Genomic DNA, 12,786 nt, shown 5'->3' on the forward strand with positions numbered 1-12,786 from the left:
GGAGGCGGTGCGCCTGGAGGCGTTGCGGCCCAGCCCCTCTCTCGGGTGAAGCAGCCCTAGCCGGGCCTGGGGGCGGGGTGGGGTGGGTGCAGCGCGGGTAGCCTGCCAAGCCCAGCCCCGAGCCAGGCCCCGACCCGCCCAGGCCGCCTCCCGGCCCGAACCGGAGAAATCCTGAGGCTTGAGCGCTTCAGCCGCGTGGCGTGCCCAGCCCAGGAGGTCAGGTCATCAAAAAGAAGAAGTTGGCCGTGGCCTGGGCAGGGAAAGGGGATGTCCAATAGTTCCGCGGCCTTGCCTTGTCCCCGCGCCACGGTGAGGCCCCACCACTTTTCTTGTCCTCGCCGGCTGGAGATCAAACGGGTGAAAAGGCAGCTGTGTCCTTCCCAGTCTGACCGGCAATTTCAAATCCGGCCTGGGGTGGAGTAGCACTGGGGGGTGGAGGGAGCGTTTTTTCAGGTTGTAGTAATTGTAACGGGGGTGGGAGGGAACTGGGGGACCAGTGTTATCTTCGAGAGATCCGGTCACACCTACTTCTGGGTCAGCACGTATAAGTTTCTCTACCACGTGGAGCACCCCTACCCAGGTACCTACCCCATACTTCCCACAGACCCTGGCCTTAGGGAGTGGGGCCCGTGTTCGATCCCCTAGGGGTTGAAAAGGTGAGGTGTTGGGAGCGCACATTTGGGTTGACCACTCTTTCCGGAATGGGACTCCAACACGGTCTCACGTTCCTCCCCCAAACATGCTCTTAGTAGAGTATCTTTTATTTTGTCTACTTGGCTCTCCCAGCGTTTGTAATATCAGGATTTATATGGAGATCCTTTTTGTAACTTTAACCCCGATCCCCCAATAAAACAAAAAGTAAAAACAACCAAGCTACTATTCCAGGGAGATGAAGCAATCGATCATCTCGCCCAGTCCCAGTGCCCACCCCAATCCTCTTCCACAGCGCCCCCCGAAAGTCCGAAGGAGCTTTTGGTGGGTGGGTGCGGCCTAGCCTTGATTCAACTTCCACACACACCGCACTCCGCCCCCTTCTTAGGGGGTGCTCCTGCTCCCAGGAGGGGAGGAAAAACAAGAGGATTTTTTTTTTTTAATTTAAAAATATCCTGCCCACTGCCCCCCTTCCCCCTTTTGCGCTGCCAGTGCACGAGGAGATCAGTGCACAAAAGTGCCGTTTGCACGTGTGGCCGGCCTGGACTGCGTGTGTGCGCACGGGCGAGTGTGTGTGTATGCGTGTGTGTGTGTGTGCGCGCGCGCGCGAGTGTGTATGTGTGTGTGCTTTCTTGTTCTCTTACAGGGTACAATGTTAAAAAGCCACCGCTAGTCGCCCCCAGTGCTCCGACTCTGGGTCTTTTTGTCTCTAGTGCAGATTAAACGTCACTTGAACTTGAATTTTATCCCATTGTACAGAGGCAGCCCCAGCCATAGAGAGACCGAGAGCTCCCAGAGAACCCGGACTCCGCCATCTTCACGTTTCAATCTATAGCTCCTAGTCTGCGCCCGCACCGACCCAGGCGCACTGGGCGAGCCGCCCGTCAGCCCAGCTCTCCCCGGGCCCGCGGCGCCAGGGGAGCGCTGGGGAGCGCTCGCGGGGATCCGGCAACCTCTACGGCCGGCGCCAGCCTGCCAGGTGAACTGGGAAGGAGCCGCTCCTGGAGTCCCCCAGAGCCTCGGAAGGGTCAGTCTCCGAGAAAAAAACAGGCAGCCCGCAGAAAACCCAGAAACAACTGAGCCTGGGCAGTTTTACATTGCTTTGGGTTTTTTTGAGGGGGCGGGGTAAGGGGGTACGAGACAAGTCCCCAAGTTTTCTTTGCTGTTTTTTCTTTTCTTTTTCTTCTTTTATTTTTTATTTGTTTGCATTTTTTTTTTCTTTCCCCCTCTCCTGGTAGAAGTGCGCTTTCCACCTACCAGACCCTGGAAGAAAGTGTCAGGAGCCGGTGCAAAAACCCGGTTTAAGTTCAAGAAGACATTTGGAAGTCCAGGAGGCCAAGCAGTTTGAAGAAGTGCAAAGGATTTTTTTCTTCTTCTAAAGAATATATTTTTAAAGAAACCAGCCAGTCCGCGGCAAGCAGCAGCAGATTTTTATTTTTTTTTAATTTTTGCCTTTCTCCTATTTTAGACCGAGGTTTTTCTTTTCCTTCTCCTTTTCTTTTTGCAAACAAAACAAAAACCAGCATAGAAGAAAGAGCAAAATAAAGAAGAGGAGGAAGAGAGGGCAAGAGAGGAAGGGAAAAAAAAGAAAACCAAAACACCAACCGGGGCAGAGAAGGCGCGGCGGCGGCGGCGGCGGTAGCGGCGGCGGCGGCGGCGGCTCGGACCCCCTCCCCCGGCTCCCCCCATCAGAGCAGCTCTCCGGGCGATGCCAGAATAGATGCCGGGGCAATGTCCCGCCGCAAACAGGGCAACCCGCAGCACTTGTCCCAGAGGGAGCTCATCACCCGTAAGTGTCTGCGGCATGCGCGAGAGGGGCCGGTGGCTGGGGCTCCGAGCGCCCGAGGCTGGGGACACCGAGCCGGGAGCAGCCAGGCTGGGCGCCGAGGCGGCCCACCAGCTCGCAGAGGCAGCGGCGTCGGCCCAGAGCCTGGTGCGGGGCGGGGGGCCATAGGAAAGTTTCTTAGCAGCCCCGGGAGTCAAGGCGCTGCGCAGTCAGACGCGCCCCGGGCTCAGGGGCCTGCAGAGCGGGTGCCGGGCCGGGGAGGGGGCGTGCAGGCTGGAGGAGGTGTGTGTGTGTGTGCGCGCTGAGCCCGGCTGGACGCTCGCCCCTCGGAGCGGCGTGTGTGGCGGCAGCGGCGCTAGTGGCGGGGTTTGGAGAGGAGGGGGAGGGGGCTGGGGGAGAGGAGGGGGAGGGGGAGCCGGGAAGTGGGGAAAAGTTGGCGAGCGCGTGGGTCCGCGCTCATGGCGCGGGCGGAGGAGAGCGGGGTGCGCTCAGGGCTGGGGGAGACACGGGTCCATCGGCGGCCGCCGGATCCGAGTCCCCGGGCGCTGCACCCGGCCGGGAAGGGCTCCGACCACGCCGGTCCTAAGATTCCGCAGCCGCCTTTCTCACCCCTCCTTTCCCCATTTGCAAAAGAATCCAGCTGCGCGGCTGTTTGCAGGGCTCAGGCACCCCCTCCCCATCTCCCCACCTCCGCTGTCTCCAGGGATGATCTTCTCTTCTTTCCCCCACTCCAAAAAAGGTGGGGGGTTTAGAGGCTGATGAAAAAAAATCCCCGCCACGGGAGGAAAAAAAGGTTGTCAGATAGGAGTGGGAAGAGAGGGATGTGCTTGTAAAACAGTAGTTAAAATAAAAAACAAAGAAGGAAAGATAAAGAAAAGGAGAGAGACCTATCAATCTCTTACCCATCCTTCCATCTCGGTATCTTGCATCTTCTCTATCTAAATAAACAAGGCAGGTCGCAGTGGAAATCCATCGGCTGAAATCGTGTGGATTTCAAGCCAGTGGCGGGGCGGGCAAAGTCAGGCATAGGGGCAGGGTGGCAGCAGCTTGCAATGCCCGAGCTGGGCTTATCTAGAGAAGGGAGAAAGCCAGGGTGAGCGCGAGCGGGCCAGGTACGGGGCTTGCCGCGGAGCTCGCTCCGGGTGCCTGCACGGTTGCACGGGGAAGGTCGGCTCGCAAAGCGCTCTCCGCCGGCCGGCCGCTGCTTCGCGGTGCGCCAACATTTCTCCGCGGTCCTTTTTCTCGCGGTGTTTGGGTCGCTGTTGCTATTATTATTATTGTTGTTTTTGGTAAATTTTATTGCAATGGAAATAAAACATCCTCTGGGTGCATTCGAGACCGTGGGCAGATTCTGTTTCCTGAATCCTCCGGGCGCCTCAACGGGCTGGGGCCAGGCTGCCCGCGCGGAGCTGGAGAGGACTGCGCGCTCAGCCGCGCCGAGGACTGGCTGCTGGGCGGCCGAGAGCCGAATATTTATGTTATATTTTAAAAAATTTAAATAAATAAATAAATAAATATATAAATATATAAAGGGGTTCTCCCCTCCCCTGAAAACCCAGCATAGGAGCCATCTGCTCGGAGCAGTTGCTGCCGTCTCTCCTTTGTTACAACAGATACCTTAGTAAGAATTTGTGAATTTATTATTATTTTTGGGGGGAGGGGAATAGATATTAAAGTGGGGTTCGGCTTGGGAGAGGGATGCCTTTGGAGGAAGGAATGAGGACTTCTCTTTATTTTTCACCATTCTAAAATGAAATAGGACTTGGCTGTTGCATTTAAAAGAAAATGTTTTGCAACCAGATTTGAGCCTGGTTTGACCCAGGTCCTCCTTTTCACCAGTTGACATTTCCTCCTTTACCAATAATCAATCGCTTATCTTCGTAATCCCCCGCCTTCAGACGGTGGAGTGGTCGTTAGCATGTCTGTGCTTGCAGATGCCTGATTTCTCCAAGAGGCGGTTTGCCCCCACATAGCTTCTGTATAATCGCAAGAGTTGTTTTTGAGGAGGGGGAATGTTGGGGGTGGTCGTGGAAGGGGAATCGTCGGGGATGCATTGCTAAGCTAGCAGCTTCAAAAAAGCAGCCAGGCGTGTTTGCAGTTGTGTGTCAGGGGGAAGAGGCAGGTAGGTGTGCTTGGCTTTTGCTCTCTCCTCTTCTGGCATTCCCGGGACATCAGGAGGAAGCCCCGACCAGACCAGCAGGGTGGCAGCTGGGTTGTAGGGGGTCAGGGGGGCCTGGTGTGACATCCTGTGTTTCATTTGTCCTGAGTCTCAGCATTGGAGCAGAGGCAGGGAAGGAAAAGAGAAGCCAAGGAGAAGGGAGGTGGGGACAAGGAGACAGAGGGCAAAGGGCATCCTGCCTGCCTGTCAGGGCACACGGAGCCCAAAGCATGTGCAGGGGCTTACGCGGGGAGAGTGGTCCAACCAGTTTCCAGACAAGGCTATTTATTATCAGAAAGCAGCTGGCTTTTCTGTCTGTCCTGTGTCATCCGGGAGGTGGGAGCGCAGGCAGGGGGAAGGCAGGAACTCGGTGCAGTTAGACTACATGGCCTGTGGATGTGCCCCTCCACAGTGGTCAAGGAGCTGTAGGTTGAAGGTGCTCAGGAGCCCTGGCCAGCAAAATGGGTGCTGTCACAGCCCCTACCTGGGGTTCACATTTTAGATTTTAAATGTGAAAAAACCCACCTACAACGTGGTACAGCTTCAGTTGGGTGGCAGCTCGCCTGCCGGCCTGGGGTGCAGCAGCCTCGGGTTCTTTAAGGATGATGCAATGTCGGATAACTGGTGGTCTGGGAGGCACCAAGAGCACACGCACAGCCTAGATAGTCTTGGTGGTGGTGGTGGTGGTGTTGAAGGGCTCCATAATGAGCTGGTTAAATTTACAGACAGGCCCAGTGAGAAGAGGAGGGAGGTATGTAAGAGTGTGGAAGACAGCTGGGGATGAAAACCTGGGCTTCTGGTTTGTTTCAAAATGTTTGACCCAGATGGATATGGCTTTTCAAACCGGAGGACAGACACAGCTATTAATAAAAACAAACACAAAACAACACAGTGACAATAGAGGAGAGGGGAGAGAAGAGGGACAGTGAGCACCAGGCGGAGGGAAGGGCGCGAAGCTGGCTGTGCCAGTCAGGGTGGGTGGAGAGCCGTGCGGACACAGTCCATGGGGGAGCTGAGGCTTTCCGAAGAAAAGAGCATGTCCACGGGGAATGGCAGCACCCTAGTGAAGGTGATTTTTCAACAACCCCCCAACAGCTTTCTTTGGCAGATGAACGATTTTCTGTATGAATTCACAATTTTGCAAAACAACCAGAGACCTAATATTTGACTCGGAAGTTAGGCTGTGTTAATTCCACGGTTGCCTTTAGATTAGGTTTTGCTGTAGGCTCTGCTCACAATGATCTAAACTCCCCAGGGTATGGCTGTATACCTCCAGTTGTCTACAGATCTTCCAAAAGTGGGCCTCCGATAAATTTCATAAGCTATAGACCTCTCTCTCTCTCTCTTTTTTTTGGTTGTTGGTAGGGGGAGTGAAGTTTGTCTCCCTTCTGCACAGAAGGAAACCCCATGTCATTAGAAGTGTGATATAAGTCAGCTGCTCTGATTCCATGGGAGAATAAAATGTGTTCATCAAAGGTGTTATGCCAGGCTGATTTTATTCATTTGTAATTCACACCTGAGAGAAAACAGCCGTGAGCATATTTTAACAACCCCTAATATTTTTAAAGGGTATTCTTTTTAAAGGGTATATTCTTTGCCTCTCTTTATATTATGTACAGATATCTATTTCTTTTCTTTTTGATTTAATTTTCTTTCTTTTTCTTTTTCTTCTTCTTTTTTATTTTTTTGAAGAGAAAAGGTTGCTATCTGCCTGTGCTCTGGCCTTGGTGATTTTTGTCTGGCCTTCAAAATATTTCGTAACCGAAAACAAGTCATTTCTCAAGTGCTGGAGCGAATGCAGTGCTTTGGGGAAACCAGCCTCAGGAACCGGGAGAGAGGCTGAGGTCAGAGGGCTGGGTGTGGTGCTCTGCTGACCACTGTGCAGGACCAGACGAGTCCTCCGGACTGAAGGAACGGCCAACCTCGGGGGCCTTTGACCACGATGATGCTTCTGTGAGATGGAGCAGGCAGAATAGTCCCTGTACAGATAGATACCTGTTTCTGGCTGCCAGGTGCACCAGTTTCCAGCACCTTATCAGAATTGAGCTCTTGGCACTGTCTTTCCGCTTCGAACACGGCTTGCACCAGCTTTTCCTTTTTCCTTTTCATCTCCCTTCCCCATCGCTTTTCAATCCTTGTTGCTTGTTGTGATAAAAGACTTTCCAAAATAAACTTTCAGTTGCATTGGCTTCTGGTGGATGGCAAGCCTGAAGTGCCGAGCCGCGCCTGGCTCCTCTTGGCAGCTAGGGGGCGCTCGGCGCCCGTGTCATGGCTCTGCGCCTTGGCTACAATGGGCTAGGAATGGGCTTCCGTAGGCAGCCCAGGCCCTTGACGTTGCCGCAAGATGTCCTAAGTATGAAGTTGTAATATTGATTTTCTTGCAGAGATTCGAGCAGGACAAAATGAGAATATAAGTTTGAGAAATCTATTTTCAAGCTATCAGCATTGATTTACAAGCCCTCACTTGGCAGATGGGGGCATTTTTCTTTTCTTTCTCTTTAAAAAACAACAATTAAAATGGTGGGGTTTGAATGGTGTGTTTTCCCCGATTAGTCTGTGGCCTTGACTTTCTGAAGAATTCCTTTAGGCTGCCGAGGCATTCCTGACTTGGCGGCGGGGGGGGGTGGGGGGGTGGGGTCTGGGAAGGATGATCATTTCGTCCCTTTGCGGACTGCGTGTCACAGAGGCAGGGAACAGCTTAGAATCACTGCTTTGGGGAGTCCTGTACCTGCAGCAGCTTAATGAACGGCGGTCCTTCTAGCTCCGATTTTATAACACTGGGATTCTCAATTCCATTTACTAAGTAATATTCCCACTGTACAAAAGAAAATAGCACCATTCCCCAAAGATATAAAATACCAACTCAAATAACGTGTGAAACTTTGTTTGGAAGGGAAGGTATGCTTGCTCAGCCCAGCGTTGCTAAAACCTTTCACCCTCAAACAGGGCTCCTAATGGGTGGCTTTTAATGTGACTTTCTCCCCTATACATGCCGTCTCATGCTGGGGAATTATGTGTGCTTTTGATCACATTGATTTCTGGATCTGTAATGCCTTCAAGTTCAAGAAATCTGGAGACATCACAGTGAGCCCGAGTCTTGTGCTCGAGTTCAATACATGGGCAGAGAGGTTACCCTGCGACAGGAACGTGTGCTTTATTCTAACCTGAAAGGCAAGTAAATTAGGTCAGACAAAAGCCAGGCGCTGTCATCAGCCGGAGAGCAGCCTTCCCTCTCCGGTACAGAGGGCCGGCAATTTATCTGATGATTTCTCTACTTCATTTAATGTTTGAATCGAGCCAGTTGTGAGCGTACCACGGCAGTGGGCTCATGTGACAACTCGGAGATGGAGTGGCACCGTCCCCCGGCCCGCCGCTGCGGGTTGGGCAGTGGCTTCTGGCCTGTAGAAAACCGTTAAAAGAAGATTCATTTTAGAAATCCCTGATCCGGTGCCTTGGAACCTGGGAGTTTCACAAGCTGTAACTACACGCAGTCCATGGAGAGGACAAAGCTTGAAAAAATACATAGATGGGGGGGGGGGTAACAATAAGGCTCCTGACGTTTGAGGACTGTCTCCTGCATCTCCTACGGCTCGGGGACGGACCCTCCGGCTGTCCGGCTAGGTGTCCTGCCTTTAGCTGAAACTCTCCAAGGACCTTTGGCCTCTAGGTTGAACGCTGTTGTCACATTTGGGAAGACAAGGGAAAAGAGTGCTGTTTGGGGACTGCGCCCTGCTCTTGCCGAGTCAGGTTGCTGATGCCCGCCAAGCAGCCTTCTCTGGAGGTGGTGTCCGTGGCAGCAGGGACACTGGCATATTTTTTAATGGGGAGAGGGCACAAGAAGAATACCAGGAATGAATGTCTGTGTCACCCCGCTCCTCCGGGTATGGCTTTGTCACTTCGAAGCATTCTTTACTTACGAGCAGGCCTGGAGTCCTGTGTGTTCTGTCTGTGTCCCCCCAGCCCCTGCTCCCCGCTCCCACAAATCTCTCCGTCTCAGGGAGCCCATAGTCACTGAGATCTACTCCCGTCCTCCCCCTCCCCAAGGAGCGCTGTGTGTGGACTGCCCCCATGAGCAGTCGTTTGCCCAGGGCGTGTGTAAGAAGTACCGAGACCGGGCTCCTCGGAGACACGTGAAAGCTGACGGACACACTTCTTGCATGAACCAGTGATGGGGATGAGGGGGGGACAGCATCTTTTTTACTGGCAAGTGACAACAGATCGGAGGTCTGATTAATGGTGCTTGCTACCTTCGCGGGGACTTTTCCGTCCAGCATTTTGACATATGCAGGTCTTTTGTGTAGTTGGTGAAATTCAAGGATTTTCTTTCTTTCTTTCTTTCTTTCTTTCTTTCTTTCTTTCTTTCTTTCTTTCTTTCTTTCTTTCTTTCTTTCTTTTTCTGAGGCAGCCGATAATCTGCTTGGGTGTTGAATTAGGCAGGCTGAGCTGTTGTACTTACTATAATGAAAACCCAGGCCACACAAAATTAAGTAACTTCAAAGTAAACAAAAGAAAACAAAACAAAAAACCCCTCTGTTTTACATAACTTTTTTATGACCCCCTTGCACTGCAACTGCTGAAATACAGCTACATTGGTTCATGTTCTTACGAGCCCTCCACTAAAACAACACAGAGAGAAACGACCGTAGAAAGTTGAATGCCAATGTTATTGTGATTCACGTGGGCTTCAGAAATGGAGGTGCTGCTCAGGGAAAAAAAATGGGGTCGGTGTGAAGTGGTGACATTGGACACGAGCTGTGGAAAGCTGCCCGGCCCCTGCGATTCTGGTGTTACCCTCAGAAGGTGCCCCAGCTGCGTGGGCTTGCAGCCGGTGGTGTCCTGAGTGGAGGGCCCTTCTTTCCTCTTGCTTAGTGGCTCCTTTGAGAAAGCACAGCCTTCAGTAAAACAAACCCTCTTCACCTGGCTGCAGAGAACGCTTTTCTGTCGCATCCTGATTGCCCTGTGGTGGCTCTAAGGATTAGAGGGATCTGCAGCTTTACAGGATCTCCTGACTGTATTTAGAAGAATTTCTATACATTGTGGTAAATCCTTTAAAAAAAATTTTTTTTAAATTGACTTATATTTATCAAAACGTAGGTCACTCCTGTTTTTCAGAATCGTGGACTTTGCTTCTTCTTAGTAACCTTTTAGTAACGGACTGGATCCGTGAAGACCACCCGGACGCTATTTTCCTGATCTATCTGGTCTTTTTTCCCCCTGATTTTGAATGTGTGAGACCCGGGTTCCTGAGCCCAGTTTTGGGGGTCCTGGAGAGGTGTGTGCGGTGTGGGGAGGGGAAAGGTTGGACTGAGTCTGTAGAGCAAGTTAGGGTATTTTCCAGGGAGCTGTCTGGGATAAGCGGATGTGTCCTGGGACCAGGCGAGGGTGCCTGTGATCATGTGTGTATCTGAGGCATCCTCGCACTAGTCCCCTTGTGAGCTACCCGGCCTGTGTGGCTGACGTTCTTCCTGCCCCCCAAACCTCTTCTTGGATCGGGAATCCTGACTTCTGGAATGCAGGTCGGGCCCCGGCAGCCAGAGCCCTGGTCACTTTCCTGGGAAGGGCACCCGCATGGCAGATAAGGTTGTGTATTGGCTGCCTTTTCTCTGTCTTCTGCTCAGATGTCAGAATCTTGAAGATTTCATTTTGAGACAATGTGCTGTGGTTGGCGTGGAGCATATAGGGCCTCGTGTGTCTGGGGTGGGATGGAGTGGGGTGGGGGGTGATCTCGTTGTGCTTCCGTCTGGTCCCTTCAGTATTTTGAGGGTGGTAAGGAGGCGGCCTTTGGAGGGTCTCCGGGAGGCGCAGGGCCTGGACCACCTGTTCTGCGACACCTGGAACAGGTGGACGCCTCAGACGTCTCTAAAGAGGGCAGGTGGGCTGGGGAGAGAGTCCGTCAGTATTACTGTCCTGCTTCAGACCTGGCCCGCCTGTGCCCTCCCAGGATCCACCAGCAGCGCCAGGCCTTGCTGGCTGCAGGAATTTGGTGGGAAAATGGGCTGGGACCCGGCTTGCGGCCCCCACCCTCACACGTGTCCTAACCCTTGGTGGCTCTGTGAGGACTGTCCTCCCGATGCATGCCAGGCTGGGCAGATGGTCCCCTTTGATCTGCGTTTCCTCTGCTGGACACTTCACCATTTCCTGTGTTCGGAGAACTTCATAAAGCCTCTTGTGCCTGAAAGCGTCATCTAGTCATAGATTATTTTCTCCACTAAGAATTGATTCCTTCTCTCTCCCCTCCCCCACTCCCTCCTCCCCTCTCTCCTCTCTTTGCCCCTCCCCACGGTTGTTATTTTCTCTTGGATCCAATAAATTAAAAATTGATGGCAGCGAAGCAAGCGTTATGCTCTGTCGAGTGCGCGTGTTGGTCGCGGTTCGGTGTCGCCTGGAGTCCTTTTCCTCCCGGAGTGTTCTGGGGAAGGGGGGCGGTGAAGCGATCCCTCTACAGATACTGGTGAGCCCAGTGAGGGCCCGTCTTCGCAGGAAGCAGGTATAAAGTCTCCAGTCGGATGCAAAGCTCGGCGGATGGATGCTGTACCGTTCTTGTAAACATGCGTGTACATCATGGTGGCGTCAGTGACGTTGGTGGCACACGATTTTAAGATCCTGGCACCCCTCCCACCACACATCCTTCCCTGCCTGCCCCCCCCCCCCCGGGCCAAATCTCTGAAACAGTAATTCTGTGTATGTTTCTCCCAGACTGTGGCTTAGCCATGGAAGATAGAGATTTGGGTTTGAATCACTGCAGGGTGAGGGGAACACGGTTTGTGTGCTGTGTGTGCAGCCGTGCTCTGGAGACAGCAGGCACGGGCCTCTTGGCTGGAATTCCCCAAAGGGCAGGTGCAGGGGCAGTTGTTAGAGATGGACCAGGGTGGGCGGGGTTCCGGGGGGCCCTGCCTTTGGGGGGATCACTGGCCAGGTAAGGCCCTGCTAAGCCTGCACAGCTGCAGGGGGCCTGCAGGCTGTCTGGCCGGCGGTGGTAACCACTCCTGTCTTCTGCCCGAATTCCTCCGCCGCTGAGCTGTGGGCACGAGAGTTTGTCTTAGGATCAAGTGCTTCCCTGTGCACTTAACATTGTCCGTTATTATTTGTGAATCCTGATTTCATTGTTTCTAAATGCACTCACCAGCTGGGAGGAGGCCCGGCCTTGTAAATAAAATGTGGTTTTGTTGTAAAAGAAAATTAATGTGTGTGTGTGTGTGTGTGTGTGTATAAATATGTATTTGTCTGTGCACTTTAGGATTTAACATTGCAGGACCCACCCCAGTCTGATATGTGACTTTGGGACAGGTGGCCTGTGCCTCCACTTCCGTTCCGTCCTAATGACTCGGACACTGTGGCGATCTCCCGACCTTGCAGGGCATGACTAGTGAGAGCCGCGCTCTGTCCAGGGCCCCTGACTGGGGCGCGTCCCACAGCAGCGCACAAGGTCTCCGGGGGAGATCTCAGCGTGGCTTCTTTCTGTGAGACCTAGGTCTGCCGGGCAGGGCGGCTGGCTGGTTTGCAGGGCCTGGGAATTCGAAAGGCTGATTTTGTTTGTCTCTCCTTCTTCCTGGTGCTTTCTCGTCTCTGGGTGGCAGTTTGGCTCGCTCCGCCGGTAGGCGGAGGCTGGTTCTCGGAGGCTGTGCGGAGCAGTGCGGCTCAGTGCTCGCAGGGCAGAGGAAGGAGGGTCCTGGGGGGTCCAGACACGGCCTCACTTTGCCCTTCGCTGAGCTTGGCCAGGTGGCTCTTTCTCCTCTGATTTCTCCCATCAGTGATACAGTTCTGAGAAGGGACGCACATGCACTCCACACACCCAGCTTGGTATCCGCCAGCCAGCGGAAATGAAACCACAGCCCGACTTGGGGGGAGTCTCCCCAGGCCCGGTGTGAGCTTGTAAGGCTCAGCGCGCTGTCTTGGTTCACCCCCTCTGACCCAAACCTTTCACAGTTCGGGGGTTCAAGGCGCCCCTGCTGCCTGAACATTGGGGGTGCCATGGCCACCGTCCTGGGAAGTGTCTCCTGCAGCGGGCCCCACACCCAGGGGGAGGGGAGAGGAAACCCCGTTCTTGGAGTGGGTGACCGCCGTCTTCATCCAGAGTTTTCCTATCAACACTGAAAGGGGTGAGGGCTGGAGGGACAGTTTCTGGTGGATGTTTCTTTGCCTCCTGGCCTTCCTTGCCGGCCGTGAGCTGGTTCCCGGGTCGCGGAGGTAG

At 53.5% G+C, this 12,786-nt stretch overlaps 1 protein-coding gene across 5 annotated transcripts in view; it reads left to right on the forward strand.

Moving 5' to 3' along the window:
* The first annotated feature begins 214 nt into the window (after positions 1-214).
* The window catches only part of BCL11B (BCL11 transcription factor B), a 101,137-nt gene continuing 88,565 nt past the window's right edge, over positions 215-12,786 (forward strand). For 2 of the 5 annotated variants that reach the window (XM_066273581.1, XM_066273583.1), the window contains exons 1-2: positions 215-309; positions 1,411-2,440. In XM_066273581.1, coding sequence (XP_066129678.1) covers positions 2,383-2,440 — 58 coding nt within the window. In that variant the 5' untranslated portion in view covers positions 215-309; positions 1,411-2,382. The remainder of the gene's footprint in view (positions 310-1,410; positions 2,441-12,786) is intronic. The other 3 variants (XM_066273579.1, XM_066273580.1, XM_066273582.1) reach the window with 3 other exon arrangements.

This window comes from Saccopteryx bilineata, chromosome 4, assembly GCF_036850765.1.
Source record: "Saccopteryx bilineata isolate mSacBil1 chromosome 4, mSacBil1_pri_phased_curated, whole genome shotgun sequence".
Taxonomy (NCBI): Eukaryota; Metazoa; Chordata; class Mammalia; order Chiroptera; family Emballonuridae; genus Saccopteryx; species Saccopteryx bilineata.